At 41.9% G+C, this 26,072-nt stretch overlaps 2 protein-coding genes across 2 annotated transcripts in view; one reads left to right on the plus strand and one right to left on the minus strand.

Moving 5' to 3' along the window:
• The window catches only part of UGDH (UDP-glucose 6-dehydrogenase), a 27,157-nt gene extending 5,155 nt beyond the window's left edge, over positions 1 to 22,002 (minus strand). The window contains exons 1-8 of the mRNA XM_011983558.1: positions 21,667 to 22,002; positions 16,087 to 16,255; positions 8,837 to 8,938; positions 5,426 to 5,626; positions 5,118 to 5,315; positions 4,514 to 4,661; positions 3,326 to 3,420; positions 325 to 455 (exon numbers count right to left, since the gene is read on the minus strand). Coding sequence (XP_011838948.1) covers positions 325 to 455; positions 3,326 to 3,420; positions 4,514 to 4,661; positions 5,118 to 5,315; positions 5,426 to 5,626; positions 8,837 to 8,938; positions 16,087 to 16,248 — 1,037 coding nt within the window. The 5' untranslated portion in view covers positions 16,249 to 16,255; positions 21,667 to 22,002. The remainder of the gene's footprint in view (positions 1 to 324; positions 456 to 3,325; positions 3,421 to 4,513; positions 4,662 to 5,117; positions 5,316 to 5,425; positions 5,627 to 8,836; positions 8,939 to 16,086; positions 16,256 to 21,666) is intronic.
• The window catches only part of LOC105542164, a 5,551-nt gene continuing 795 nt past the window's right edge, over positions 21,317 to 26,072 (plus strand). The window contains exons 1-3 of the mRNA XM_011983583.1: positions 21,317 to 21,404; positions 21,513 to 21,787; positions 21,955 to 22,720. Coding sequence (XP_011838973.1) covers positions 21,317 to 21,404; positions 21,513 to 21,787; positions 21,955 to 22,720 — 1,129 coding nt within the window. The remainder of the gene's footprint in view (positions 21,405 to 21,512; positions 21,788 to 21,954; positions 22,721 to 26,072) is intronic.

The following is a 26,072-nucleotide window of genomic DNA, read 5'->3' on the forward strand; positions in this document are numbered from 1 at the left end:
TTTTTGGAGACAGAGTCTCACTCTGTCACCCAGGCTGGAGTGCAGTGGCGCGATCTTGGCTCACTGCAAGCTCTACCTCCCGGGTTCACACCATTCTCCCGCCTCCGCCTCCCAAAGTGCTGGGATTACAGGTGTGAGCTACCGCACCCGGCCAGGTAAAATTATATTTCTTAAGCTGGTGGAGTGGCGAAGATATGGATGTTTATTTTTACTCTTTATATTATATATATACATGTATTTTATGCACACATCCACCAGTCAAAAAATTAAGATGAGGAGTTAACATAATCTCAAAGGGGTTGAAATATTTTTAAAAACTGATACCTCGTATCACCAGTGTCCTTTTTGAATGCAAATCCCAAAATAGCTATCTTCTTATCAGTTACTGTATTAAACAGACTGTCTATGATCCGGGAAGCAAACCTCCTCCTCTGGTAGTCATTCATGTCTATCACCTGAAATTACATGTACAATTGTGCAATGATTAGTTAAAAGAGGTACGGCCTATGACACACATTACTCAGTTTTATGGTGAGTGCCATTGTACAAATACAATGCTTACATATTAACAGGAGGCAAAAATTAACCAAACTCTAGTGCCTGTGGATTTAAAACAAAACAACAACAACAAAAAAAGAATCACCCATCCCCTTCCTTAAAGCCATCCTAGGCCAGCAGTGGTAGCTCACATCTGTAATCCCAGCACTTCAGGAGGCCGAGGTGGGCGATTGCTCGAGCTCAGGAGTTCAAGACCAGCCTGGGCACCACGGTGAGACCCTGTCTCTACAAAAAATACAAAAATTCACCAGGCATGGTGGCGTGTGCCTGTAGTCCCAGCTACTTGGGAGGCTGAGGTGGGATGGCTTGAGCACAGGAGGCAGAAGTGGCAGTGAGCCAAGATCATGCCACTGCACTCCAGCCTGGGTGACAGAGCCAGACCCTATCTTAAATTAAAAAAAAAAAAAAAAAAAAAAGCCATCCTAAAAATTTGTAATTTCATTTGGCTTGATTTTCCATGCATAAGGCTAGGATGGATGCAAAAATTGGAGTGCACAACCAAGTTTTAATTCTAAGCGCATTTCAGGTTCAGCTATGAGACCAGCCTAAAGAAGGCACATAGGAAACCATATTCTCCTTAGCCCGTGTCTCTAAACTCTGTGGAAACAAGCTATAAGCAATCAAACCCCAAAGTATTCCTTCATTTGCTTGTGCTCCACTATTCACAAAAATTCAGTTTCAGTGGAAAGTGGGCAGGGAACAAACAATTATGGTTCTAGCTACCTCTGGATGAACCATACCACCACAAATATTTGACAAGGTTTTTAATGAACTAAATGTTATACGAGAAGAGTCTTCGATCACTTAATCTGTTAAATTTAGGTTGGTAACCAGGTAGGCAAAGCAAAAGAAATTTTTTTTTAAGGCTTTAAGCTTCCAGGGACCATCTCAATCAAACCTTGAGAGCCTAAGCAATTAGCCCAAAGTGCTGGAAAATCAAGAGTTTATCTGCAATTTTCACATGATGAACAGTGAGATAAAGCCATCATGATGCATTGACTGGAATGACACTAAGTGTATCTGTTTTCCCTTAAAAATGTGCATTTCTGGCTAGGCAGGGTGGTGCGCCTGTAGTCCCAGCTACTCAGGAGGCTCAGGTGGATCACGTGAGCCCAAGAGTTGGAATCTAGCCTGGGCAACACAGTGAGATCCTGTCTCTAAAAAGCAAAACATTTTAAAAAAAGAAACGTGCATTTCTTTAGATTCCCTCCCATATCTACTGCTGAAACCTGAAAAATTATAAACTCGGGGGGAAATATTTGGGAAAGGCACATATACCAACTAGTAATTGGGACAAATTACTTAATATCTCCGTGTCAGTTCCCTCATCAAATAAAGGGGATAATGTTAGTGATGAGGATTAAATGATACTGTATGCGAAGTGCCCAAAAGAGTACCCAGTACAGGGTAAGCATTCAGTAAACATCAACTCTACTTCCCAGAGCTCGCTTAATGCTTCCAATTTGGGAAGGGTTTCTAATTTTAGCTCTGTGAGTCTGAAAGGTTCAAAACAAATAACAACAAATACAAAACCACTTGAAAGCATGACAATACAGGTTCTGTTTGTTTTTTTTTTTTTTTTTGAGACAAAGTCTCGCTCTGTCATCCAGGCTGGAGTGCAGTGGCGCAATCCTGGTTCACTAGAACCTCCGCCTCCTGGGTTCAAGCGATTCTCATGCCTCAGCCTCACTAGGCCAGTCTCGAACTCCTGACCCTCAAGTGATCTGTCCACCTCAGCCTCCCAAAGTGCAGGGATTACAGGTGTGAGCCACCATGCCCGACCAACGTTATAATGTAGGTTCTTACTTTACTTTGATTTTATGCCTTTCAAGACAGAAAAGAATTAGGCTAGGTTCACTGGCTAACACTTATATTCTCAGCACTTTGGGAGGCAAAGACGGGAGGACTGCTGAGCCCAGGAGTTTGAGACCAGCCTAGGCAATATGGTGAGACCTTGTCTCTACAAAAAAAATTTTTTTAAATAAAAAAATTCGCCAACGTGGTAGTGCATTCCTGAAGTCCCAGCTACTTGGGAGGCTGAAGTGGGAGGACTACTTGAGCACAGGAGGTCACTGCAGTGAGCAGGGATGACACCACTGCATTCTAGCCTGGGTGACAGAGTGAGATCTTGTCTCAAAAAAAAAAAAAAAAAAAAAAGAGAAGAATTATAATTAAGGATAATTGTTTTTGTTTTACTCTGGGAGCAAATTTAGCTATAAAATTAGAATACTGGTTTATCACAAACTTCCATCAACATTGATTAGCAGGAAAGATAAATTAAAAACACAGATACCCAATAAATAAACATAAAATAAGCAAATCGAATATACTAATGTTTGACTTCCTGGAATAAATAAATTCCATCAAAAATATTTCATGGACAAAAAGTGACATGCTTAATGAGAAGCTAAACAGAAATTGCTATTATTATTGCTATTACTATTATTATGTTAGAGACAGGGTCTCACTCTGTTGTCTATGCTACAGTGCAGTGGAGGGATCATAAGTCACGGGAGCCTCCAACTCCTAGGTTCAAGTGATCCTCCCACCTCAGCCTCCTGAGTAGCTAGGACTACAGGTGTGCAGCACCATGCCTGGCTAATTTTTAAATTTTTTGTAGAGATGGGGTCTCACTATGGTGCCCAGGTCAGTCCCAAATTCCTGGCCTCAAGTGATGCTCCTGCCTTGGCTTCCTAAAGTGCTGCGATTACAGGTGTGAACCACTACGCCTGGCTAAACAGAAATTATTACCTATAAAGATTAATACCTGCTGCCAATAACGAGCTACTTCTGGCAAATTCAGAGCCTCACAGAGATAAACCAAATTCAGAACATCCTTTTGGAAGCAGCTCCCACCAAACCCTACAGAAAGAAAAAAATAAACAGTATTTTCATGTAAGAACGAGAAAACTCAATCATGTGACAAATTTCTTTATACTAAATCAGAAACCTTATACTAAGATTTTTTAATAATAAAATTCAGATAGATAAATAATAGGCTTATAAATTATGTAAAATTTGCAGGCAACAACTCCACAAGTAACTTCCAAATAATTTTCTAACTAAAGTTTCATTATGACTACGTTTAACTTTTTATATTGTTTCCTTTTATCTCCTATTTTTTTCTCATTCATCTAGTATGACTGCCCCACATTCTTTACTCTAGCAGAGAGTCAGCAAACTTTTTCTCTTTTTGAGACAGAGTCTCCCTCTGTCGCCCAGACTGAAGCGTAGTGGTATGAACATGGCTCACTGCAGCCTTGACCTCCCAGGCTCAGGTGATCCTCCTACCTTAGCCTCCCAGGCAGCTAGGGCTACAGGTGTGCACCACCATACCTGACTAATTTTTTTTATTTTTTTGTAGAGCTGGGGCTTCACCACGCTGCCCAGGCTGGTCTCAAACTCCTGGGCTCAAGCAATTCACCTGCCTTGGCCTCAGTCTCCCAAAGTGCTGGGATTGTAGGCATGAGCCACTGTGCCTGGCCTGGGTCAGCAAACTTTCATGGCAAAGGGCCAGACAGTAAATATTTCAGCCTTTGTGGACCATTCAGTTTCTGAGGAGACTATTAAACTGCCACTGTAGCTCAAAAGCAGCCATAGGCAATATGTAGTCTAATGGTCATGGCTGTGTTCCAATAAAATTTATTTACAAAAACAAGCTGTGGACTGGATTTGACCCAAGGGCCATAGTTTGCCCACGCTTGCTCTAGTGCAATGCAGTATGCAGTAAGGAATAATATGGCTTTGGAGTTAGAAACATCTGGTCACTCAGTTGCATGACTTTGAGCAAGTTGCACAAATTTCCCTGGGTCTGAAGCATCTCTAAAAAAGAAAATAACAGCATCTTCCTAACAGGTTATAAGGATTCAGTGAGATATATAAAGCACTGGTACCAGCAAATAATATGCCTTCAGTAAATAGTAGCTCTCTTTATTAGAGAAAAATTTGAATTTACCAACACTGGCTTTTAGAAACTTGTTTCCAATTCTCTGGTCCATTCCAATTGCTGTTGCTACCTCTTCTACATCAGCTCCTGTTGCTTCACACAGAGCACTTATGGAATTAATGCTGCTTATTCTCTGGGCAAGAAAAGCATTTGCTGCCTTGAAAAAAAACACACACACACACAGAGAGAAGAGTAAGATAGGCTAAAACAGCAATTTTACACATCTAGTTTATATTTCATTGCGTTGATGCAAATTACTGAGGGAGATACATGAGATACTGATGAGCTCAATTTGAGGAGACAATGGATGGGTTAGAAAGGGAAAATGTTTTAAATTAGAGAGGACAGATGATTAAGAAAAAGGGTAAAGAGAAGGAAAGAGTGATAAAAACCAAATTACTATTTTAAGATTTCATAATTTTTCAGAATATTTTATACCCTGATATATGATCTCCCTTGTGAAAATTATTTCATACTTTAAACGTGCAAGAATATGATCTTCAAAAGCATAACCTCTTACTACTATTAAAAAAGTATCTGTGTAGCTTATCAGGCTTAAAATAAATAAGTATTTGGCTTTAATTTAATGGAGAGTTGAATGCTATATACTAACCAGTTTGGAAAGCTCTGAAGACCAAGTATTAGTGGTGAGGATCTTTTCTCTGGGAACCCAGTGCTCATATACAGCACACAGGGCCTGCACAGCTCTCTGGCCCTCTGGAGTTTCATCCCCTCCAATCAGTACCCTGTCTGGGTACTTTAGGTCCTTGATGGCCGTTCCCTCTGCCAGAAACTCAGGGTTGGACAGCACCTAGAATCCCAATGCAAAGGAAAGTTTTACGCTAGAATTAATTTTGGGCAACTTTAACACATCAGTATTTACATAAGAACAACCAGATTCTAATGCTTCATTTTTTATACCTGTAGATTCAAGTTGGGTTTTGTGTTTGCATCAAATATGCGACGAATACTTTCTGCTGCCCGCACTGGAACCGTGCTTTTCTCAGTCACAATTTTGTACCCATTTGAGTTTTGCACAATGCGTCTAGCACAAGCTTCAATATACTTCAGATCTGCTGCCCGGCCTTTCCCCATTCCATAGGTTTTTGTCGGAGTATTCACCTGATGAAAGTATATGGGATAAAGAACAGAGTGCCTATGAGATAGGGATTTCAAGATACATCCTGAAGTCCTGGTTAAAGTGTGGAGTTAACAATCATCAGTAGTCCTGATTTAATCCTCTGTTAGTTCCACAGAAATAATACATTTTATAAATATAATCGTCAGAAGAAATAGCTTGAAGCATCTAGAGAACTCACTCAATAAATTTTTGTTGGGAAGCTACTATCTATATGCCAGATAACTAGGGCAGGCAGATTCCAGGTAAGCCCTGAAGATATATAAATGAATGAGACAGTTATCCTAAAGGACTTCACAATCTGAAATGAAACGTAAGCCTTTTCTTATTTCTTATTCTCTTTCTTTATTGTATTAATATATCATTACAGTCCTTAAAAATAAGCTTTAAAGTCTTTTTTTTTTTGAGATGGAGTCTTGTTCTGTTGCCCAGGCTGGAGTGCAGTAGCACAGTCCCGGCTCACTGCAACCTCTGCCTCCCAGGTTCAAGCGATTCTCCTGCCTTAGCCTCCCAAGTAGCTTTGACTAGAGGCATGCGCCACCACACCCCACTCCTTTTCTAAATATTTTTAGTAGAGACAGGGTTTCATCATGTTGTCCAGGCTGGTCCAAACTCCTGACTTCAGGTGACCTCTCCACCTCAGCATCCCAAAGTGTTGGGTTTACAGGCGTGAGCCACCGCGCCTGGTCTCCTTTCTTATTCCCCTATTTTTACAGTCCTATATCAACAGTCTTTTAAAATATTGCAATATTATTCACAAATGCTTTCTGAGCTCATTAAAGCTAGACATTATCTATCATCTTCAGGATACAGAATACTATGTGGACAAAGACTTGCTTTTTTTTTTTTCTTTTTAAGACGGAGTCTTGCGCTATCACCCAGGCTGGAGTGCAGTGGCATGATCTCGGCTCACTGCAACCTCTGCCTCCTGGGTTCAAGCGATTCTCCTGCCTCAGCCTCCTGAGTAGCTGGGATTACAGGCATGCCACCACGCCTGCCTAATTTTTGTATTTTTAAACGGGGTTTCACCATGTTGGCCAGGGTGGTCTCAAACTCCTGACCTCAAGTGATCTGCCTGCCTCAGCCTCCCAAAGTACTAGGATTACAGGCATGAGCCACCACACCCGGCCAATGGACGAAGACTTTCCTTTAGAGGAAAAAAAAAAAAAAAATCATGAGCCCAGAGTCTAGGCATTTAGTTTTGGATTACATGTAACCTTGGAGAAGTGTGGCTGCCTCTGCCTCAATGACTTCATTGGAAAATGAGGATAGCAGGCTATCTAAAAACTAACACATGAATGTTATGATGCTCTGACAAAAATGAAAGTGCTCTGAAAAGTCTAAAACTTAAAGGGAATAGGAATTATTTTTGAACTAATAGTAAGTAGTACTAACTCTCTTCTCTTGATGAGATTATAACCCTATGGGAGACTAAACAAAGGAACCAAGTGAAAATAAATCAAAACTTGAAGATTGAGTTGAGGTATGAAAAGCAGGAGGAAAAAGTTGTTTATACGCATGGAACAACTTAGGGCAAGAGTTAGATGTAATGGTGTACAGAAAGGCAGACAGCTCATGATGTAGGGTGAAACTGGCTAGAGATGGGAGATGACCAGACAGCTTCCCCTGATAAAGGAGCTTTGAAAACAACAGTTGAAAACTGATCGCTACAAAATAATTCCTGTCTGGCATTCAAAAACAGATTATTTTTAAATGTCCTTTCTGCAGAAAATTCTTCTATTACCATTCCAGGCTCTGGTCACCTAAAAATTAGACTAAGTAACTCATTGATTTTTTTCCAGGTACCTAGCTACTCCAAAATATTTTCTTTTTTTTTTTTTTTATGCCTCTACTCTAAGTTTCTGCAAGTTTAAATAGTTTAAATAGGGGATGGGTAGGTAAATCATAGAAGCTGCATGCATCAATTTCTCTGAAATTATTAAGGAGGTCAAAAAGAAGAGACTGAATTTTTTTTTTTTTTTTTGAGACAAGGTCTCCTGTCACCTAGGCTGGAGTGCAAGGTACAATAATGGCTCACTGCAGCCTCAACGTCCGGGGTTCAATCAATCCTCCGACCTCAGTCTCCCAAGTAGTCAGGACTACAGACACATAGCACCACGGCCAGCTAATTAGAGACAGGGTTTCACCATGTTGCCCACACTGGTCTCAAACTCCTACGCTCAAGCGATCCGCCTGCCTTGGTCTCCCAGAGTGCTGGCTGGGATTACAAGCATGAGCCCTTATGCCCAGCTCATAAAGATCTTAAGTCAAATAACACTGTCACTCAGCTTCCAACTGGTGATAGCTATATCATTACACACAGAATATTTGAACAGATGGTTACTAGGACAATAAGATGTAAGTTGCTTTGGTTCAAATAGTGGATTACTAGAGTTTAATCTCAAGTGTTGGTTCTGTTTTTTTCACTATAAAGCCACATTATGAGGTAAAGATGTCTGTTGGTTAGCCTGATAATCTAACCAACATATGCCAAGTTACAAACAATTAATGTAAAATTCATTTAGAGAGGAGATGCCTGTAAGTTTGCAAACTGATTTTCTTCATCTCACCTCTGCCAACCACTGGAAACAAGAAATAATGATAATATGAAATATATTATCATTACATGTGCTTTCATGTTACCAGAATTTCTTAGTTCTTTTTTTTTTTTTTTTTTTTTTTTGAGACAGAGTCTCGCTCTATTGCCAGGCTGGAGTGCAGTGGTGCGATCTCAGCTCACTGCAACCTCTGCCTCCCAGGTTCAAGCGATTCTCCTGCCTCAGCCTCTTGAGTAGCTGGACTGGCACACCACCATGCCCAGCTAAATTTTGTATTTTTAGTAGAGACAGGGTTTCACCATGTTGGCCAGGATGGTCTCGATCTCTTGACACCCGCCTCGGCCTCCCAAAATGCTGGGATTACAGGCGTGAGCCACTGCACCTGCCCATTTCCTAGTTCTAAATCTCAGAACTTTGTTTGAGTTTACTTGTTCAATGACTTGAAATGACATATTTGATCAGATGATTATGGGGTTTTGTGAACTGTTAGATAAAGTGACAACCAAAATTCAACTGGACAACTCTATACTCAGCAATGTTGAGGCTTAATATCAATGGATTTACTATTAAAGTATGATGAAACTTTTATATAGACAAGAACACATTAAAATTCACACAGCAAAGGAAAATACTTACAGAAATAAATACAAGATCAGCTTCTTTGATGGCATCATCAATATTGGTAGAAAAAAATAGATTTTTTCCTCGACAGGATTCTACCACTTCTTTTAGTCCTGGCTAGAAAGAAAAAAGACATATAGCTTACCAGTGATATGAGATAACCTAATAGTATAGAATTACATTTGTTAAAGGGGATGGTAACATTGTAATTTAGAGGTCTAGGTTGTGCTCAAATTACCTTTGTGGAAAAGTTAAGGATCATATACCAAAGGCCATAAGTGCACATCTCATTTTTTAAATAGGGACAGGGTCTCACTCTGTCACCCAGGCTGGAGTGCAGTGGTGCAATCTCAGCTCACTGCAGCCTCTGCCTCCTAGGCTCAAATGATCCTTCCATCTCAGCCTCCCAAGTAGCTGGGACCACAGGAGCCACCAGGCCTGGCTAATTTTTGTATCTTTTTTTGGTAGAGATGGGGTTTCGGGGTTTCACTGGGTCGTCCAGGCTGGTCTCAAATTCCTGGGCTCAAATAATCCTCCCATCTCAGCTTCCCAAAGTGCTGGGATTATAAGAGTGAGCCACCATGCCCAGCCTATTTTATTTTATTTTATTTTATTTTATTTTATTTTATTTTATGAGACAGAGTCTCTTTCTGTCACCCAGGCTAGAGTACAGTGGCATGATCTCGGCTCACTGCAACTTCCATCTCCCGGGTTCAAGCAATTCTCCTGCCTCAGCCTCCCAAGTAGCTGGGATTACAGGCATGCACTACCACACCAGGCTAATTTTGTACTTTTAGTAGAGATGGGGTTTTACCATGTTGGTCAGGATGGTCTTGAACTCCTGACCTCAGGTGATCCACCTGCCTTGGCCTCCCAAAGTTCTGGGATTACATGCATAAGCCACCACACCTTGCCTATTTTATTTTTTGATACAGGGTTTCACTCTGTCCCCCAGGCTGGAGTGCAGCTGCATAACAGCTCACGCAGCCTTGACCTCCCAGGCTCAGGCAATCCTTCCTGCTCCTCCTCCTAAAGTGCTGGGATTATAGGAGTTAAGTTACCATGCCCTGTCTCATAAGTATACTTTAGTAAATAAAGCAAAATGGAAATTGCCATTAAACTTGCTACAATCAGAAGAGCAGCTCATTTAATGCTTTGTCATTGTTTACCATGTGCCTTACTCATAAGAGTTAACTATTAACTGTGAGTATCAACACAATTTTCAGAAAATTCAAGGTCCTCTTTGATTTCAAGCAAATATATGATTTTGCATTGTCATTATGAATGTACATTTTTACTCCCAATAATTCAGGCCAATACAACTGGCTGTGAAAGTCAATTTACTCCATATATACTTAAATAAATATACATTTTTCTAAGTCCTATTGCAAGGAACCCTTTAATTTTTAAAAAATTCCCAGTTTAACAGGAGATATATTTATGTTAAGAATATGGAGGGGTATAAAACCACTTAACAAATAGTCTTAATTCAAGCCTAAATCTGATTGGACCTGTACCTTTAGACCTAACTACCGATTTACATTAAATAAAGAATAAGTTGAAAAACTCCAAGGAACCCAACCAGCAAAATCTAGACTGAAAAATTTCTTTTTTTTGAGACAGAGTCTTGCTCTGTCACCCTGGCTGGAGTGCAGTGGCACCATCTCGTCTCACTGTAATATTCACCTCCCAGGTTCAAGTGATTCTCATGCCGTAACCTCCCAAGCAGCTGGGATTACAGGCGCACACCACCACACCTGGCTAAATTTTGTATTTTTAGTAGAGACGGGGTTTTTACATGTTGGCCAGGCTAGTCTCGAACTCCTGGCCTTAAGCGATCCACCCACCTCAACCTCCGAAAGTGCTGGGATTACAGGCATGAGCCACTGTGCCTGGCCTAGACTGTGATAATTTCTAGCCAATAAACAAACTGGTTTATTCAACCAATAGATATTGCTTGAAGCCCAACTATTGTGGGTTACCAGCCTGGGCAACATGGTGAAATCCCATTTCTATGAAAAAAATTTTAAAAAATAGCTGGGCATGGTGGCGCGTGCCTGTAGTCCCAACTATTCGGGAGGCTGAGGTAGGAGGATCACGTGAGTCCAGCAGACGGAGGCTGCAGTGAGCCAAGATCGAGCCACTGCACTCCAGCCTGGGCCACAGAGCAAGGCCCTGTCTCAAAGAAAACCAAAATTATCTTTTAGAGATACATAATAAAGTATTTATGGATGAAATTATAAGTAATCAGCATGGTGGTAGTTGGGAAGGGAGACTGGCCATGTAGATAACTGGTGAAACAAGATGATAGACACATAGAGATTCATTGTACTATTATCTTTAATTATATGCTTGAAATCTTCCATCATAAAAAGCAAAAAACAGACCTAAACCACTGAAGCTCACTCTTAGGGGAGAAACTTCAAACAATATCCATCCATAATATTATGGATGTTTAGAAAACTATGTCTATAGCAAAGTGAAAGCCCCTTCAGGGGCCATAGGTCTGGCATTACATATAGAGGCAACTCCCTTTTCTTCAATGGTTCCAAGGTCTCTTAACATAAGTAACTGGAGGATGTGAAAAATGTACATTTGAATTTCCATTAGTTTGATTAAAATAACGGGACAAGCAAAATATATGAACCACTGCAACCATAAATATGATGTCACCAATCACAGTAACAGGTTTCCTTGGTTATTTTGGCTAGATTCTAGAAAATGAGGGAAAAGTTTTATAGAGTCGGGATTTGCAGAGAATAAAATTTAATTCAGTCCCATGTATAATCTCCTAATATTTAAAGTTACTAAAATTAGAGCAATGCAGAATTCATATACATATAATAAAACTTCAAAAAAGACTTACATAATTTTATTAAAATCAGTGGGATCTTTGTAGATCTCCAAAATGGATGCAGAAGCAGTTAATAATATAGGTTCTATCTGTTATTAGGTTCATTATGTAATTATCATAATTGGTATATAGAATGTATATGGTACTTTTAATGGAAGAACTCAAATTCTTTCACAGGGTAAAATTATCCTCAGTAAAATGAAAAAAAAAAGGCAAATTATCCATTTTTTTTCTTTAGTTATTAATTTTTTTTTTTTTTTTTGAGATGGAGTCTCTCTCTGTTGCCAGGCTGGAGTGCAGTGGCGCGATCTCGGCTCACTGCAACCTCTGCCTCCCGCACTCAAGCAATTCTCCTGCCTCAGCCTCCCCAGTAGCTGGGATTACAGGCGCGCACCACTACACCCATCTAATTTTTTTTTTGTATCTTTTTTTTTTAATACAGACGGGGTTTCACCATGTTGGCCAGGATGGTCTCGAACTTCTGACCTCAGGTGATCCACCTGCCTTGGCCTCCCAAAGTGCTAGGATTATAGGTGTGAGCCACCACACCTAGCCTATACTGTATTTTTTAATGAACAAAGTTTAAAAAGCAATATCTATTCAATAAATATGGTAACACAAAAGGATGTGTTTTAACTGTTAAATATTAACAGAATCTACTATTTTCTCAGTAATTCATGTAATGAGAGAAGAAAGAACATTAACAGTAAGTCAAAGCCCACTGTATGCCCTCTCCGAGTCACTATTGTTCCCAAATTACCATCATGCTGAATTCTATAATCATAGATTAGTTTGCCTATTTTTGAACCTTATGCAAATGGAATTATACAGTATGTACTCCTTTGTGTCTGGCAACACTACTTTTGTAAGATTTTAACCATATTCTTAAGTGCAGGAGTAGTTTCCTTGATTTTCAACACAGTAACAGTATTTTGTTGCAGTATTATACCATAATTCACGTAGCCATTCTTTTTGTTTGTTTGTTTGTTTTTTAAGATGGAGTCTCACTCTGTTACCAAGGCTGGAGTGCAGTGGTGCAATCTCAGCTCACTGCAACCCCCACCTCCCAGGTTCAAGTGATTCTCCTGCCTCAGCCTCCCGAGTAGCTGGGGCTACAGGCATGCGCTACTACACCTGGTTAATTTTTGTATCATTTTAATAGAGACAGGATTTCACCATGTTGTCCAGGCTGGTTTAGAACCCCTGACTTCAGGTGATCTGCCCACCTCAGCCTCCCAAAGTGCTGGGATTACACGCATGAGCCACCGCACCCAGCTTCATGTATCCATTCTATTGCTGATTAATATTTAGGTTGTTACTTCTGTCCTTTACTGCACATATGTATGCATCTCTGTTGGATATACACTTGGAATTGCTGGGTCACAGACTAATAGTTTTTTTTTGTTGTTTTTTCGAGAGAGGGTCTCACTTTGTTGCCCAGGCTAGAGTGCAGTGGTGCCAACAGGGCTCACTGCAGCCTCAACCTCCTGGGCTCAAGTGATTCTCTTGCCTCAACTCCTCAAGTAGCTGGGACCACAGGCACATGCCACAATGCCCAGTTAATTTTTAAATATTTTGTAGAGACAAAGTTTCACTATATTGACCAGGATGGCGTCGGCCTCCAAAAGTGCTGGGATTACAGGTGTGAGCCACCGCGGTTGGCCTTTAAAAAAAAAAAGAAAGAAAAGGAACAGGGGTCTTGCAATGTTGCCCAGGCTGGGCTTGAACTCCCAGGCTCAAGCAATCCTCTCGCCCAGCCTTCCAAACTGTTGGGATTACTGGCGTAAGCCACTGCGCCTGGCCTATATTTTCAGCTTTAGTAGATACTGTCAAACAGTTCTGCCAAGTGACTGTACCAATTTATATTCTTACCAAGCAGAGCATAAAATTCTAACTGCTAAACACTTGGTATTGTCAGTAATATTATTTTAACTATTCTGATGGGTATCATTATTCTTATTTATTTATTTACTTATTTGGAGACAGAGTTTCACTCTGTCACCTAGGCTGGAGTGCAGTGATGCGATCTCAGCTCACTGCAACGTCTGCCTCCCAGGTTCAAGCAATTCTCTCACCTCAGCCTCCTGAGGTGCTGGGCTTACAGGCATGCACCACCACACTTGGCTAATTTTTGTATTTTTGGTAGAAACAAGGTTTTGCCATGTTGGCCAGGTTGGTCTCGAACTCATGACCTCAAGCGATCTGCTCACCTCGGCTTCCCAAAGTGCAGGGATTACAGGTGTGAGCCACTGTGCCCAGCCGTATTTTTTTTTTCTTTTTATTTGGAGATGGGGGTCTCACTATGTTGCCCAGGCTGGACTTGAACCCCTAGGCTCAAGTGATCCTTCTGTCTCAGCCTCCTGAGCTGCCAGAACTAAAAAGTCATGCCATCACGCCTGGCTTATTTGTGAAGACTAGAATATACTGCTGGCAGAATTCATTACTGAATGTTTGGATATAAGTATGGCTTACAGGGTTTCAAATGACTTGCAACCCTGTTATCAATATCAGCATTACAGAACTCTCCATCAAGTTATCTTTCCAAAACATTTTTTTAAATTACCCTAAATCGAATATAGTAATATATATATATATTCTTTTTTGAGACGAAGTTTTGCTCTGTAGCCCAGGTTGGAGTGCAGTAGCGTGATCTCAGCTCACCACAACCTCCACTTCCTGGGAATAAGCGATTCTCCTGCCTCAGCCTCCCAAGTAGCTGGGATTATAGATGCGCGCCACTGCATCCAGCTAATTTTTTATATTTTTAGTAGAGACGGGCTTTCATCATGTTGGCCAGGCTGGTCTTAAACTCCTGACTTCAGGTAATCCGCCCGCCTTGGTCTCCCAAAGTGGTAGGATTACACTTGTGAGCCACTGCGCCGCCAATATTTCAATCCTAAATCTGATTCAGATATAATAAGTAAATCTGTCTTTTTGAGTGACTACTACTCTATGGGTGCTTTTTCATAGATTCCCATATCTTCTATTCCTATAGATAGCAGGCAGACCTATCTTAGAGATAAAACTGGATTGAGACTTTCCTTCTAAAAGTCTAAGGCAACTAAAGTCTATGGTTGATAACAGTCATAAATAAATAAGCTTTGGCTGGGTGCGGTGGCTCACACCTGTAATCCCAGCACTTTGGGAGGCCGAGGAGGGGCGATCACCTGAGGTCAGGAGTTCGAGATCACACTGGCCAACATAGTGAAACCTCGTCTCTACTAAAAATACAAAAATTAGCTGGGAGTGGTGGTGGGCACCTATAATTCCAGCTACTAAGGAGGTTGAAGCAAGAGAATCGCTTGAACCCAGAAGGCAGGTGTTGCAGTGAGCCAGGATTGGGCCACTGCACTCCAGCCTGGGCAACAAGAGCGAAACTCCATCTCAAAAAACAAACAAAAAATAACCAAGCTTTTCTTGGGGAAAAAAACAAACATATTAATATTAGCTAGAAAATGCTACCATCAAATTTTCAAATGCTTTCCTGTTGAGTTTCAAAAGCATAATATGATGAACTCTTTTTACAGTGAAATATCAAAAATAAAAAAAAAGGAAACCAGATAGCTCAGTAAAATAGTTAGAAGCATATTTTTCTAAATTCTGTAAATTCACAAAAATTTTGAAATTCCAGTTAAAAAGATTTGTGGCACCAAACTCTAAATATGAAAGATGCCATTTATCCATCTAAGGTTTACGTGATGTTAGTATAATAATCCAAAAATATATTAAACTTATATTAATATTATAAAAGTTTTATTTATTTTATTTTTACAGGATACCACTTTTTAACTTTATTATAATATGGTAATGATACTAACAGACAAGACTGGAAAATAGGGAAGGCGGCCAGGTGCAATGGCTCACACCTGTAATCCCAGCACTTCGGGAGGCTGAGGCGGGTGGATCACCTGAGTTCAGGAGTTCAAGACCAGCCCAGCCAACATGGTGAAACCCCATCTCTACTAAAAATACAAAAATTAGCTGGGTGTGGTGGTGGGCTCCTGTAATCCCAGCTGCTCAGGAGGCTGAGGCAGGAGAATTGCTTGAACCTGTGAGGTGGGTGTTGCTGTGAGCTGAGATTGCGTCATTGCACTCCAGCCTGGGCGCCAGAGCAAGACTCTGTCTCAAAAAAAAGAAAAAAAAAAAAGAAAACAGGGAAGAGAAAAAATTAGCCATAATCTCACTGCACTAATACAACCATTCTGATAGACTTCTTTCTGGTCATTTTTCCTACCCACATTACCCAAAGTAATGTGTTTTAATGTCCATATGTTTTGTATCCAGATTTTTTTCATTTAATTTCTTATCAGTTACAGTTATAGATTTTATATTAATAGTGCATATAAATTATTTAATAAAGAAAGTAGAAAAACAAAGAGCATAAAAACACAGAGTTGTTTAATAAGCTTACCTCATAAATAGGAAGTGTAGGAGAATTCCATGCATTGATTCTTGATTCATTGACATCAACAACCGTTACCCTGATTTCAGGACACATACTAGCAATGACACTACAGGTAGGTCCTCCAACATAGCCTGCACCGATGCAGCAGATCTTCTTAATTTCAAACATGATTGTACTAGAAGGAAAAAAGTAAGACTGTTCTAGTATTGAAAACAGAAAATTCAAAGAAATCATATTGTACTTTATAAAAACTGTCAAGGTGACAGATACCTGGAAAGATTTCCTAGATTCACTCTGAGGAATTATGAAAATAGTGATTTAAAAAATAACATTCCAATTGGATGACCTAGCCTGTTCTCAGCTGCACTAGCATGAAACATATGGAAATAATCACAGTAACTGATATTACTGAAAGGGAGCCACAAAGATTATAATGACCTAATATTTAGAAAGTAAAGAATCAAAGCAAAACATTCGTTAGAGCTATAATACACTAGGACAACCTTGATTGCTGACCGAAAGTTCCAGGATGAACATAACTGTACAATTTTTGCTTAAATAAATGCTAGTGTACAAAGATGTGTTTATAACAGGTTTAGATTACGATGATATGGAATAAGATTAGTTCCACAGTCCAGAATTGGCCTCTGAGATTATATGCCCTACACACTACTTTGGCTTTCAAAGTTTACTTTTAGGTACTAGGCAATAATCTTAAACTCCATTTCAACTTTAATCAGAAACCATAAGATGGTTAAAGAAAATGTAATTTCTGTAATTACCAAAGCTGTTACGCAGATTTTTTTTCTTTCCAGTGCCAGCAGAAAAGTGGGTTACACAGATTTTGATAGATTTTCAAAAGCATTAGGTGAACTGATTCACACTAATCAACATGGCAAGGAACTGATTTATACATAACTATGCTCATTTATCTGTTATAAGGAGAACTGTCAAACTGATCAGATTCTTAGAAGCAAAGAATGGTTTTGCCTTGCCAAGACCTCAGACATCATCTAATCTAACCCATTCAGATTCCAAAGAAAAGGAAAATGGTAATCACAGAGTTTAAGAATTTTTTAGTGTACTCCTGTATGGATCAGAGAACGCACTCTGGAAGGCTGGCCTAATTTGAAGGCCTGGCAAGAAGAATATCCCTATTATGAAAAAAGACAAATCATATACTTAAGATTATCCAATTCCTTTTGGTTTGAATCTGTATTAAACAATATTCTAAATTTTCATTTAGTTCTCTGGATAGATTTCCCTACTAGAAGAAAACGAGCTGACTAATCCATGTAAGCATCCTGGACTGTTTGTAGCCTGTGTTAATAAACCACTAATCTGGCTTATATATTGATCTTTAGTGGTACAGATATCAACTCATGGAGTCTGATCCCTCATGACTTTTTTTTTTTTTTTTTTTTTAATGAGACAGAGTCTTACTCTGTCGCCAGGCTAGAGTACAATGATGTGATCTCAGCTCACTGCAACCTCCGTCTCCTGGGTTCAAGCGATTCTCCTGCCTCAGCCTACCGAGTAGCTGGTACTACAGACACACGCTACCACGCCCAGCTAATTTTTGTATTTTTTGTAGAGATGGGGTTTCACCATGTTGGTCAGGATGGTCTCGATTTCTTGACCTCGTGATCCGCCCGCCTCAGCCTCCAAAAGTACTGGGATTACAGGCATGAGCCACCCTGGTATTTATTTTTTTTGAGACAGAATCTCACTTTGTCACACAGGTTGGAGGGCAGTGGCATCATCTCGGCTTATTACAACCTCCACCTCCTAGGTTTAAGTGATTCTCGTGCCTCAGCCCGCCAAGTAGCTGGGACTACAGATGCATGCCACCACACCAGGTTAATTTTTGTATTTTTAGTAGAGAAGCGCTTTGCCATGTAGCCCAGGCTGGTCTGGAACTCCTGAGCTCAAGCAATCTGCCTGCCTCAGCCTCACAAAGTGTTACGATGACAGGCATAAGCCACTGTGCCAGGCCCCTCATGATTTTTAAAAAACCATGAAAAGAAATAGAATTTTGGTAAAATAGTAAAAATGGACAGAATTTTGAATCGTATGATTCAATTAAATAAAGCAATATTCTTGGCCATATGAAATAAATTTTTAAAAATTATTTATTCTGGCCGGGCATGGTGGCTCACGCCTGTAATCCCAGCACTTTGGGAGGCCGAGGAGGGTGGATCACCTGAGGTCGGGGGTTCAAGAGCAGGATGATCAACATGGCAAAACCCCATCTCTACTAAAAATACAAAATTAGCGGGACATGGTGGCACCTGTCTGTAATGCCAGCTACTTGGGAGGTTGAGGCAGGAGAATCGCTTGAACCCGGGAGGCGGAGGTTGCAGTAAGTTGAGATCATGCCATGTTGCACTCCAGCCTGGGCAACAAGCATGAAACCCCATCTCCAAAAAAAAAAAAAAAAAGAATTATTTATTGTGAGTAGATAATGTTCATATGGTTCAAAATTAAATCTTTTGTAACAAGGTATACATGAGAAGTTTCACTCCAACCCCTTCCTTATCTACTTTGCTATCCCCTACTTTGCTTCCACACAAGCAACCCGTTTTCTTGTACATCCTCCCAGCTACAAGTACATATACATATATTCTAATAATTTTGTCTTTCTAAATGCAATAGAATACCATACATACTATTAACACCTGGTTTTTTTTCACTTAATTAAACCCAGTATATCTAGAATACCTAAAAAGTAGAATCTCAAAGTAATGTTGGACCAGAGGATCTTTTAGGGTTACCATTTAATCTCCTAGCCCAAAAGTTATTAGGGCAGCCTTTACCCTTAATCTCAACCAGGACAGGTTCTGCTAACACATTTATTAAATGAGAATCAGTGTCTACTCGTTCTAGTTCCTGGACTTAAGGAGTTCAAAGTTTAAGAAGGCACAGCCAGGCTAACAGTGATTGCTGCTGCTCCCTGCTGTATCCTTGACTCCTAGAATAGCAGCCTCTCAATGATTATTAATTGAATGAATGAGTAACTCTCCACACAGGCCTCTCTTTTTGAGATGAAGACTTCTGTGTAAACAGCTTTAGTTCAGATTGCCGATCATAGTATTTTTGCAGTAATTGACCAGAATACTATCAGGTTCTTCTTTTTTTTTTTTTTGACACAAGGTCTCACTCTGTTGCCCAGGCTGGAGTGCAATGGCACAAGCTGGGCTCACTGCAGCCTCCGCCTCCCAGGTTCAATCGATTCTCCCACCTAGCCTCCCAAGTAACTGGGACTACAGGTGTCCGCCACTATGCCCAGCTAATTTTTGTATTTTTTGGTAGAGACGGGGTTTCACCATGTTGTCCAGGCTGGTCTCAAGCTCCTGACCTCAGCTGATCCACCTGCCTCAGCCTCCCAAAGTACTGGGATTACAGGCATGAGCCATCGCACCTGGCCAAGTTCTTTTCCTGAGTTACCTAAAGAACTTCAGCATGTTTCCCCGGAGTTACTTCTTATCTGCCTTGATTGTGAGACCACATTTCAACTTGCTTTACATACGTCAGTTGGGTTAGACTACTGATGGCCGGTGAACCTGTATCATAGAACTGGATATGTTTTACACAAGCTTTATTTGGGGTATTCTCACCTTGCTATTTCCCATGAAATATGGCTTATAGATGACAATGGGAAAATCAATGAAGAGGCTGATGTATGATCTGTGCAAGTCCAAATAAATGGTCACTTGGAAGTTTCAATAAAATCTTCAATAAGCTTTAACATGGAGTTTGACATAGTGTTAGTGACACATCTCGCATGACACAGATGTCTTCCAGTTCCATTTTCTCTTTTTTTTTTTTTTTTTGAGACGGAGTCTTACTCTGTCACAAGGCTGGAGTGCAGTGGCACTGTGTTGGCTCACTGCAACCTCCATCTCTTGGGTTCAAGCAATTCTCCTGCCTTAGTCTCCTAAGTAGCTGGGATTACAGGCACCCACCACCATGCCTGGCTAGTTTTTATATGTTTAGTAGAAATGGGGTTTCACCATATTGGCCAGGCTGGTCTCGAACTCCTGATCTCAGGTGATCCACCCACCTCAGCCTCCCAAAGTGCTGGGATTACAGGTGTAAGCCACTGCGCCCAGCCCCATTTTCTATTTCTACTTTTATGTACCCTCTGGCACTCTTATTCTGCTGTCAGAGACATGAGAGTGTCTCCTTATTAAATGGGTTATTTTGAAATGAGTTTTTACCTCTGTATTTTGGGAGAGTCACAACAAACCAAACCATTCCAAAACTACTCTTCATGTAAAATTTCATAAATTCAAATAAACATTCCAACCCAGAAGGGGTCACTAACAAATAACAAATGCCCTACTACAATCTAAACAGAAAATAATCCTTCTAGCCCCAGCTCTCCACAGCATACTTTGCATAGGTACCCAAGAGCTAACGATAGGCATTATAGTTGTATACATCAGCTTCAAACATTTTAATCATTTCCAGAAATTAAACAGTAAAAGATGCCTGAACAGAGAAAAATATTTAATCAGTAAGAAAGCCGGTATTAATTTTATGTCTAAGGGTTATCATGTAAAGTTGTGGAAGTAAACAAGAAGGAAGATGGATTATGTTTATCCAGTTAATAGATTTTGTTAGAAAAACGAGTACAGCAATGGGAGAAGACATGAGATCTTTTCAACCAGGGTTGTCTACCCCTTACCTTAAACTGGATCCTGGCCACTAACAAGCACATCTCAGAGCAGACAGTCAGCTCTTTGATTTCCAGAATCCCCCTGAAGAAAGACTACTGTTCTCCATTTCTTAGGGGATTTGAAAAAAATCAAAGGTTCACTGTGTCTTTGAGGACTGTCGATAGACAACTACTGCTCTGTATGCCCATGAATAGATCCCTACCAGCGAACCCCTCTTTTCTCCATACTAGAATTCATAACCCTACTAAGTTATCTTTCTGTATACTTATAGGACGTATAATTTTTCAAGATCTCACATAAACATGGTCTCCCGAGACACCCAGGAAAGGCCTTCCCCGACATCAAACAGAGTAATTCTATGGTGTGGGGGTCCAACAATGGATTCCAGGACATCTCAGATACATATCACGATAGTCTCAGGATTTTGCTCTCAGGAGGGCTTTCTGGCTTCGTTTCTATTTGGTTTCTTAAGAGAGGCGGCATGAGAAAAGCAGGAGCCCCTCAGGTGAGCAGACTCTTAAACACAAACAAAAGACTACGATTCTGCGGCCAAAATGTGGTCCCCAACGAGAGAACCGCTTCCTGTGGTGGGCGTTCGGCTTTGGAGGCGGCAGGGAAATCTCATCCAAGTCAGGAAAGTGGGTAAAAGCAGAAAGAGAAGGGGCTGGAAGACTCACGAGTCTTGAATAAGAAGCCCAGGCTACCCCATCCCTAGGACAGCAGTTCCAAAATGCGGTTCCCGCCCTAAAGCCCAAAGAGACGAAGGTCGTGAGTCGGGAAGCCCGGGACCCAGCGCAGCGAGCAACCGGGAGCAGCGCACACCCCAGCCCCGCTCCCTCCACATCCCGCCCAGACCTGGATCATCCCGCACGGGCGGCGGGGCCAGCCTGGGAGCGGCGCTTACCCACTTCCCAGCAGCAAGCGCAGGGACCGCTCTTATCCCGATCGTTCGGACAGCACCTTCCTACGGGCCGCGCTGCCGCAGCTTCTCCACCCGCGCCCAGCTCCGTCTGAGCTCCCTCTCGGCGAACGCCCCTCCCTCAGGCTGCCACGCGCTACACTCCTGAGTCCCGGGCCTCAGCCCGTATTTAAAGGCTTCTGCCTGAGAAGGCGGAGGCTTCATTCCCCCGCAGCCAGGCCCTCCTGGACTCTGCCCTCAGCCGCTTTCTAGCTCCCCCTCCCACTACACAAGGCCCAGGGCCGGGTCCCTATTTCCTACAGGGCCCAGGGGCCGGGAGACGGGGGCTGGTCCTGGCGGGGAGGGCCTGCCCCGCCCCTGACCGAGCTAGGCAAATCCGCTTGGGCCAGCTCAGCCGCTCCGCCCCTACCGCGAGCGGCGCTGGGCGGGACTGCGTGCGTGGCGTGTCCGCTGGATCAGGGGACTGGGGCAACCGGAGGTGTAGGCCCTTTGCTCGCCTACCCGGCGGTCGTGGGTAGCGGAGGGGTCAAGACTTGTTGTCTAGCAGCCGTCTCCCCGCCGCCCTGTCCTGGCCGAAGCAAAGGCCGCGTGCGGTCCGCGTCTGCCAGGCTTCAGGGCTGCGCGGGTACTGGGTGGGTGGTGGGCCGGGCGACCGGAAGATCCTGGCCGCCTTTCCGGTCGCCTCAGCACCCTGGAGCGCAGCCCTCGGGTTTCGGTCCCCTGGACTCTGCAGGTCGGTCCCGGCGGCGGATTATCCTCGCCCACAACCTCGAGGCCCCTGGGTCAACCACGCCTTCCGGGCCGGCAACCCAAGGTTTAGTCAGATTCCTCCAGACCCATCGCTTCTGGGAAAGAGGCGCCTCCCGTCAGGAGGATGCTGAGTTCCTCATGACTGGACCAGTGAGTGTCCACTCCCTGGTCCCTGGCGGGAGAGGCGGGACCCCCACGCCCTCCCGTTGCTCTTTGCAGAGATGTTCCTCAGGCCCAGTCCGGGATTTGGGATGTCTGTGCATGCTGTGGAGCAGAGAGTATGCAACATGTAAGTGCCGTGCGTGAGGAAGAGTACAATTAACCTATGGAGCCTGCTCATTTTTAATGTGGAGGGCATTTCTGTTCCTTTCTTTCGCCACTTCGAGGTCTTTTTAACTAAACCTCAAATCTAAGATATAAGAAAAAAAAGCCAGGCATAGTCATGACCTTTTATTTCCCTCATTAAGGATTACATCAGGTGACGTAAGCCATTTTAACATACATCATGAAGAAAATGATTAGTAATTTATAAAGGCACATTAAAATACCATATAAATCACGGTTTTCTTGATAGGATCATGATGGCGACTTCAAGAAAGTCGTTGAATGTGGATGAAACAGTTTGCTGTGGATTGTAGCACAGGTGGCAGGATATGTAGGCTTGCTTGTTGTTTTGAGACGGAGTCTCCCTCTCGAAGCCCAGGCTGGAGTGCAGTGGCGAGATCTCCGCTCACCGCAACCTCCTCCTCCCGGATTCAAGCGATTCTCCTGCCTCAGCCTCCCGAGTAGCTGGGACGACAGGCTCCCACAACCATGCCCGGCTAATTTTTGTATTTTTAATAGAGACGGGGTTTTGCCATGTTGACCAGGCTGGTCTCAAACTCCTGACCTCAGGTGATTCGCCCGCCTCGGCCTCCCAAAGTGCTGGGATTACAGGTGTGAGCCACGGTGCTTGGCCAGTAATATGTAGGCTTTCTACATTCTATGCAGTTCAGTTCATTCATCCAACAAATATTTAATGCCTGTTGTGTGTCAGACGTTATCCTAAAGGCTGAAGATACAAAAGGGATTAAGACTCAATTCCTTTGGCCGTGCACGGTGGTTTACGCCTGTAATCCCAGCACTTTGGGAGGCCATAGCAGGTGAATCACCTGAGGTCAGGAGTTCCAGACCAGCCTGGCCAACATGGTGAACCCCCCCCCCCCCGCGTCTACTAAAAATACAAAAAGTTAGCCGGGCAAGGTGGTGAGCACCTGTAATCCCACCTACTCAGGAGGCTAAGGCATGAGAATTGCTTGAACTCGGGGGCCGGAGGTTGCAGTGAGCCGATATCGCACCACTTCCTTCCAGCCTGGGGAACAGAACAAGACTCCGTCTCAAAAAAATAACCAAACAAGAAAGACTCATTGCCTTCTTGCAAAGCTGACAGGTTGGGTAGAAGAGATATATAAAGTAATTGCAGTACATAAGTGCTATAGTAGGGCATCTTTTTGAACTTGGGACATATGTAGATTTAAGTTACCTAATACAATTTGCTTTGTAATAAAAACCACTTATCTATGATTAGTCCCTTCATTTTGAATTCAACATTTTTCTATTTAGTATTCACCTCACTTTTTTTTTTTTTTTTTTTTAGTATTTTAGTAGAATCAGACTCTTCAAAATGGTTAATAGGATTTCAGAAATTAAATCAATTATCAGTGCCAGCTAGAATGGACCTTTGGATTTAGGACAGTGGTTCTCCAAATGTGAGCTGGGGACTGTAGACAATCTCCGTGATTCTTTCTGGGATCCATGAGGTCAAAACGTTTTCATGTGTTGCTTGCTTTTTTAACTCTTTTTCTCTCACAAGTGTGCAATAAAGTTTTGTGGAGACTATAATGTGCTATCAAAGCAGATAGAATTAAGCTGTTTTTAAGTCAGATATTAGAGATTACAAAACTGTAAAACAATGCCAATCTTATTTTTTGTTTTTAAAATATAGTAATTTTTCATTTAAATATGCTATTTATGTTAACACGTAATGGGCTTATTGTCAATTTTAAGGAATTAATCTTTTATATATAATCAGTTTTCATATTTAATATGGTAAATACCAATAGTTACAATCCACATGAAAAAAATTTGTTTGACTCTTCAATTTTTAAACATGCCAAGGGGTCTTGATACCACAAACTTTGAGAACTGCCAAGGTAGGCTAGTTATTTTCAAATCCTGTTTCATGGAGCCCTAAATCCTCTGGTAGTGTGTAAGAAATCTGTGAGGATAGAGAATTTAAAAAAAAAAAAAAAAAAAAGAATTAGTAGGAAGTTAAAGACAAGGCTCTGGGTCCCCACATCTCCCCATCTTCCTCTAATGGCAGTTCAACTTTTCTCTGTTTATCTGGGTTTTTTTTGTTTTGTTTTTGTTGTTGTTGTTTTTTTCCTTGAGACAGTCTCGCTCTGTCACCCAGGCTGGAATGCAATGGTGCAATCTCAGCTCACTGCAACCTCCATCTCCCGGGTTCAAAAGATTCTCCTGCCTAGGCCTCCCAGGTAGCTGGGACTACAAGTGTGCACCACCACATCATGCTAATTTTTGTGTTTTTAGTAGAGACGGGGTTTCTGCCATGTTGGCCAGACTGGTCTCAAACTCCTGACTTCAGGTGATCCACCCGCCTCGTCCTCCCAAAGTGTTGGGATCACAGGCATGAGCCACCATGCCTGGTCTGTTTATCTGCTTTTTATATCAATTAGGTAGAGACTCGCAAACTTGAATTATTGACTACTGTGCACCTACAGGCTCAACACCAAGTGGAAGCTGACAACGCTTGGGGCTTCCACCCTCTGAAGCAACAGCCCAAGCTATACCTCAGCCCCTTTTAGTTACAGCTGGAGCAGCTGGGACACAAGGCACCAAGTCCCTAGACTGCACATAGCAGAGGGACCCTGGGCCCAGCCCACAAAACCATTTTTTTCTTCCTAAACCTCCAGGCCTGTGATGGGAGGAGCTGCCACGAAGATCTCTGACATGCCCATTTTCCCCACTGTCTTGGTGATTAACATTCAGATCCTTTCACTTATGCAAATTTCTACAGCCAGCTTGAATTTCTCCTCAGAAAATGGGATTTTCTTTTATGTCATGTTGTCAGGCTGCAAATTTTCCAAACTTTCATGTTTTGTTTCCCTTAAAAACTGAATGCCTTTAACAGCACCCAAGTCACCTCTTGAATGCTTTGCTGCTTAGAAATTTCTTCCATCAGATACCCTAAACCATCTCTCTCAAGTTCAAAGTTTCACAAATCTCTAGGGCAGGGGCAAAATGCTACCAGTCTCTTTGCTAAAACATAACAAGAGTCACCTTTGCTCCAGTTCCCAACCAGTTCCTCATCTCCATCTGAGACCACCTGACTGGATTTCATTGTCCATATAATTATCAACATTTTTGTCAAAGCCATTCAACAAGCCTCTAGGGAGTTCCAAACTTTCCTACATTTCCCTGTCTTCTTCTGAGCCCTGCAAACTGTTGCAACATCTGGCTATTAATCCAGTTCCAAAGTTGCTTCCATATTTTTGGATATCTTTTTAGCAGTGCCCCACTCTACTGGTACCAATTTACTGTGTTAGTTCTTTTTCATGCTGCTAATAAAGACATACCCAAGA

This window comes from Mandrillus leucophaeus, unplaced genomic scaffold, assembly GCF_000951045.1.
Source record: "Mandrillus leucophaeus isolate KB7577 unplaced genomic scaffold, Mleu.le_1.0 Scaffold251, whole genome shotgun sequence".
Lineage (NCBI taxonomy): Eukaryota > Metazoa > Chordata > Mammalia > Primates > Cercopithecidae > Mandrillus > Mandrillus leucophaeus.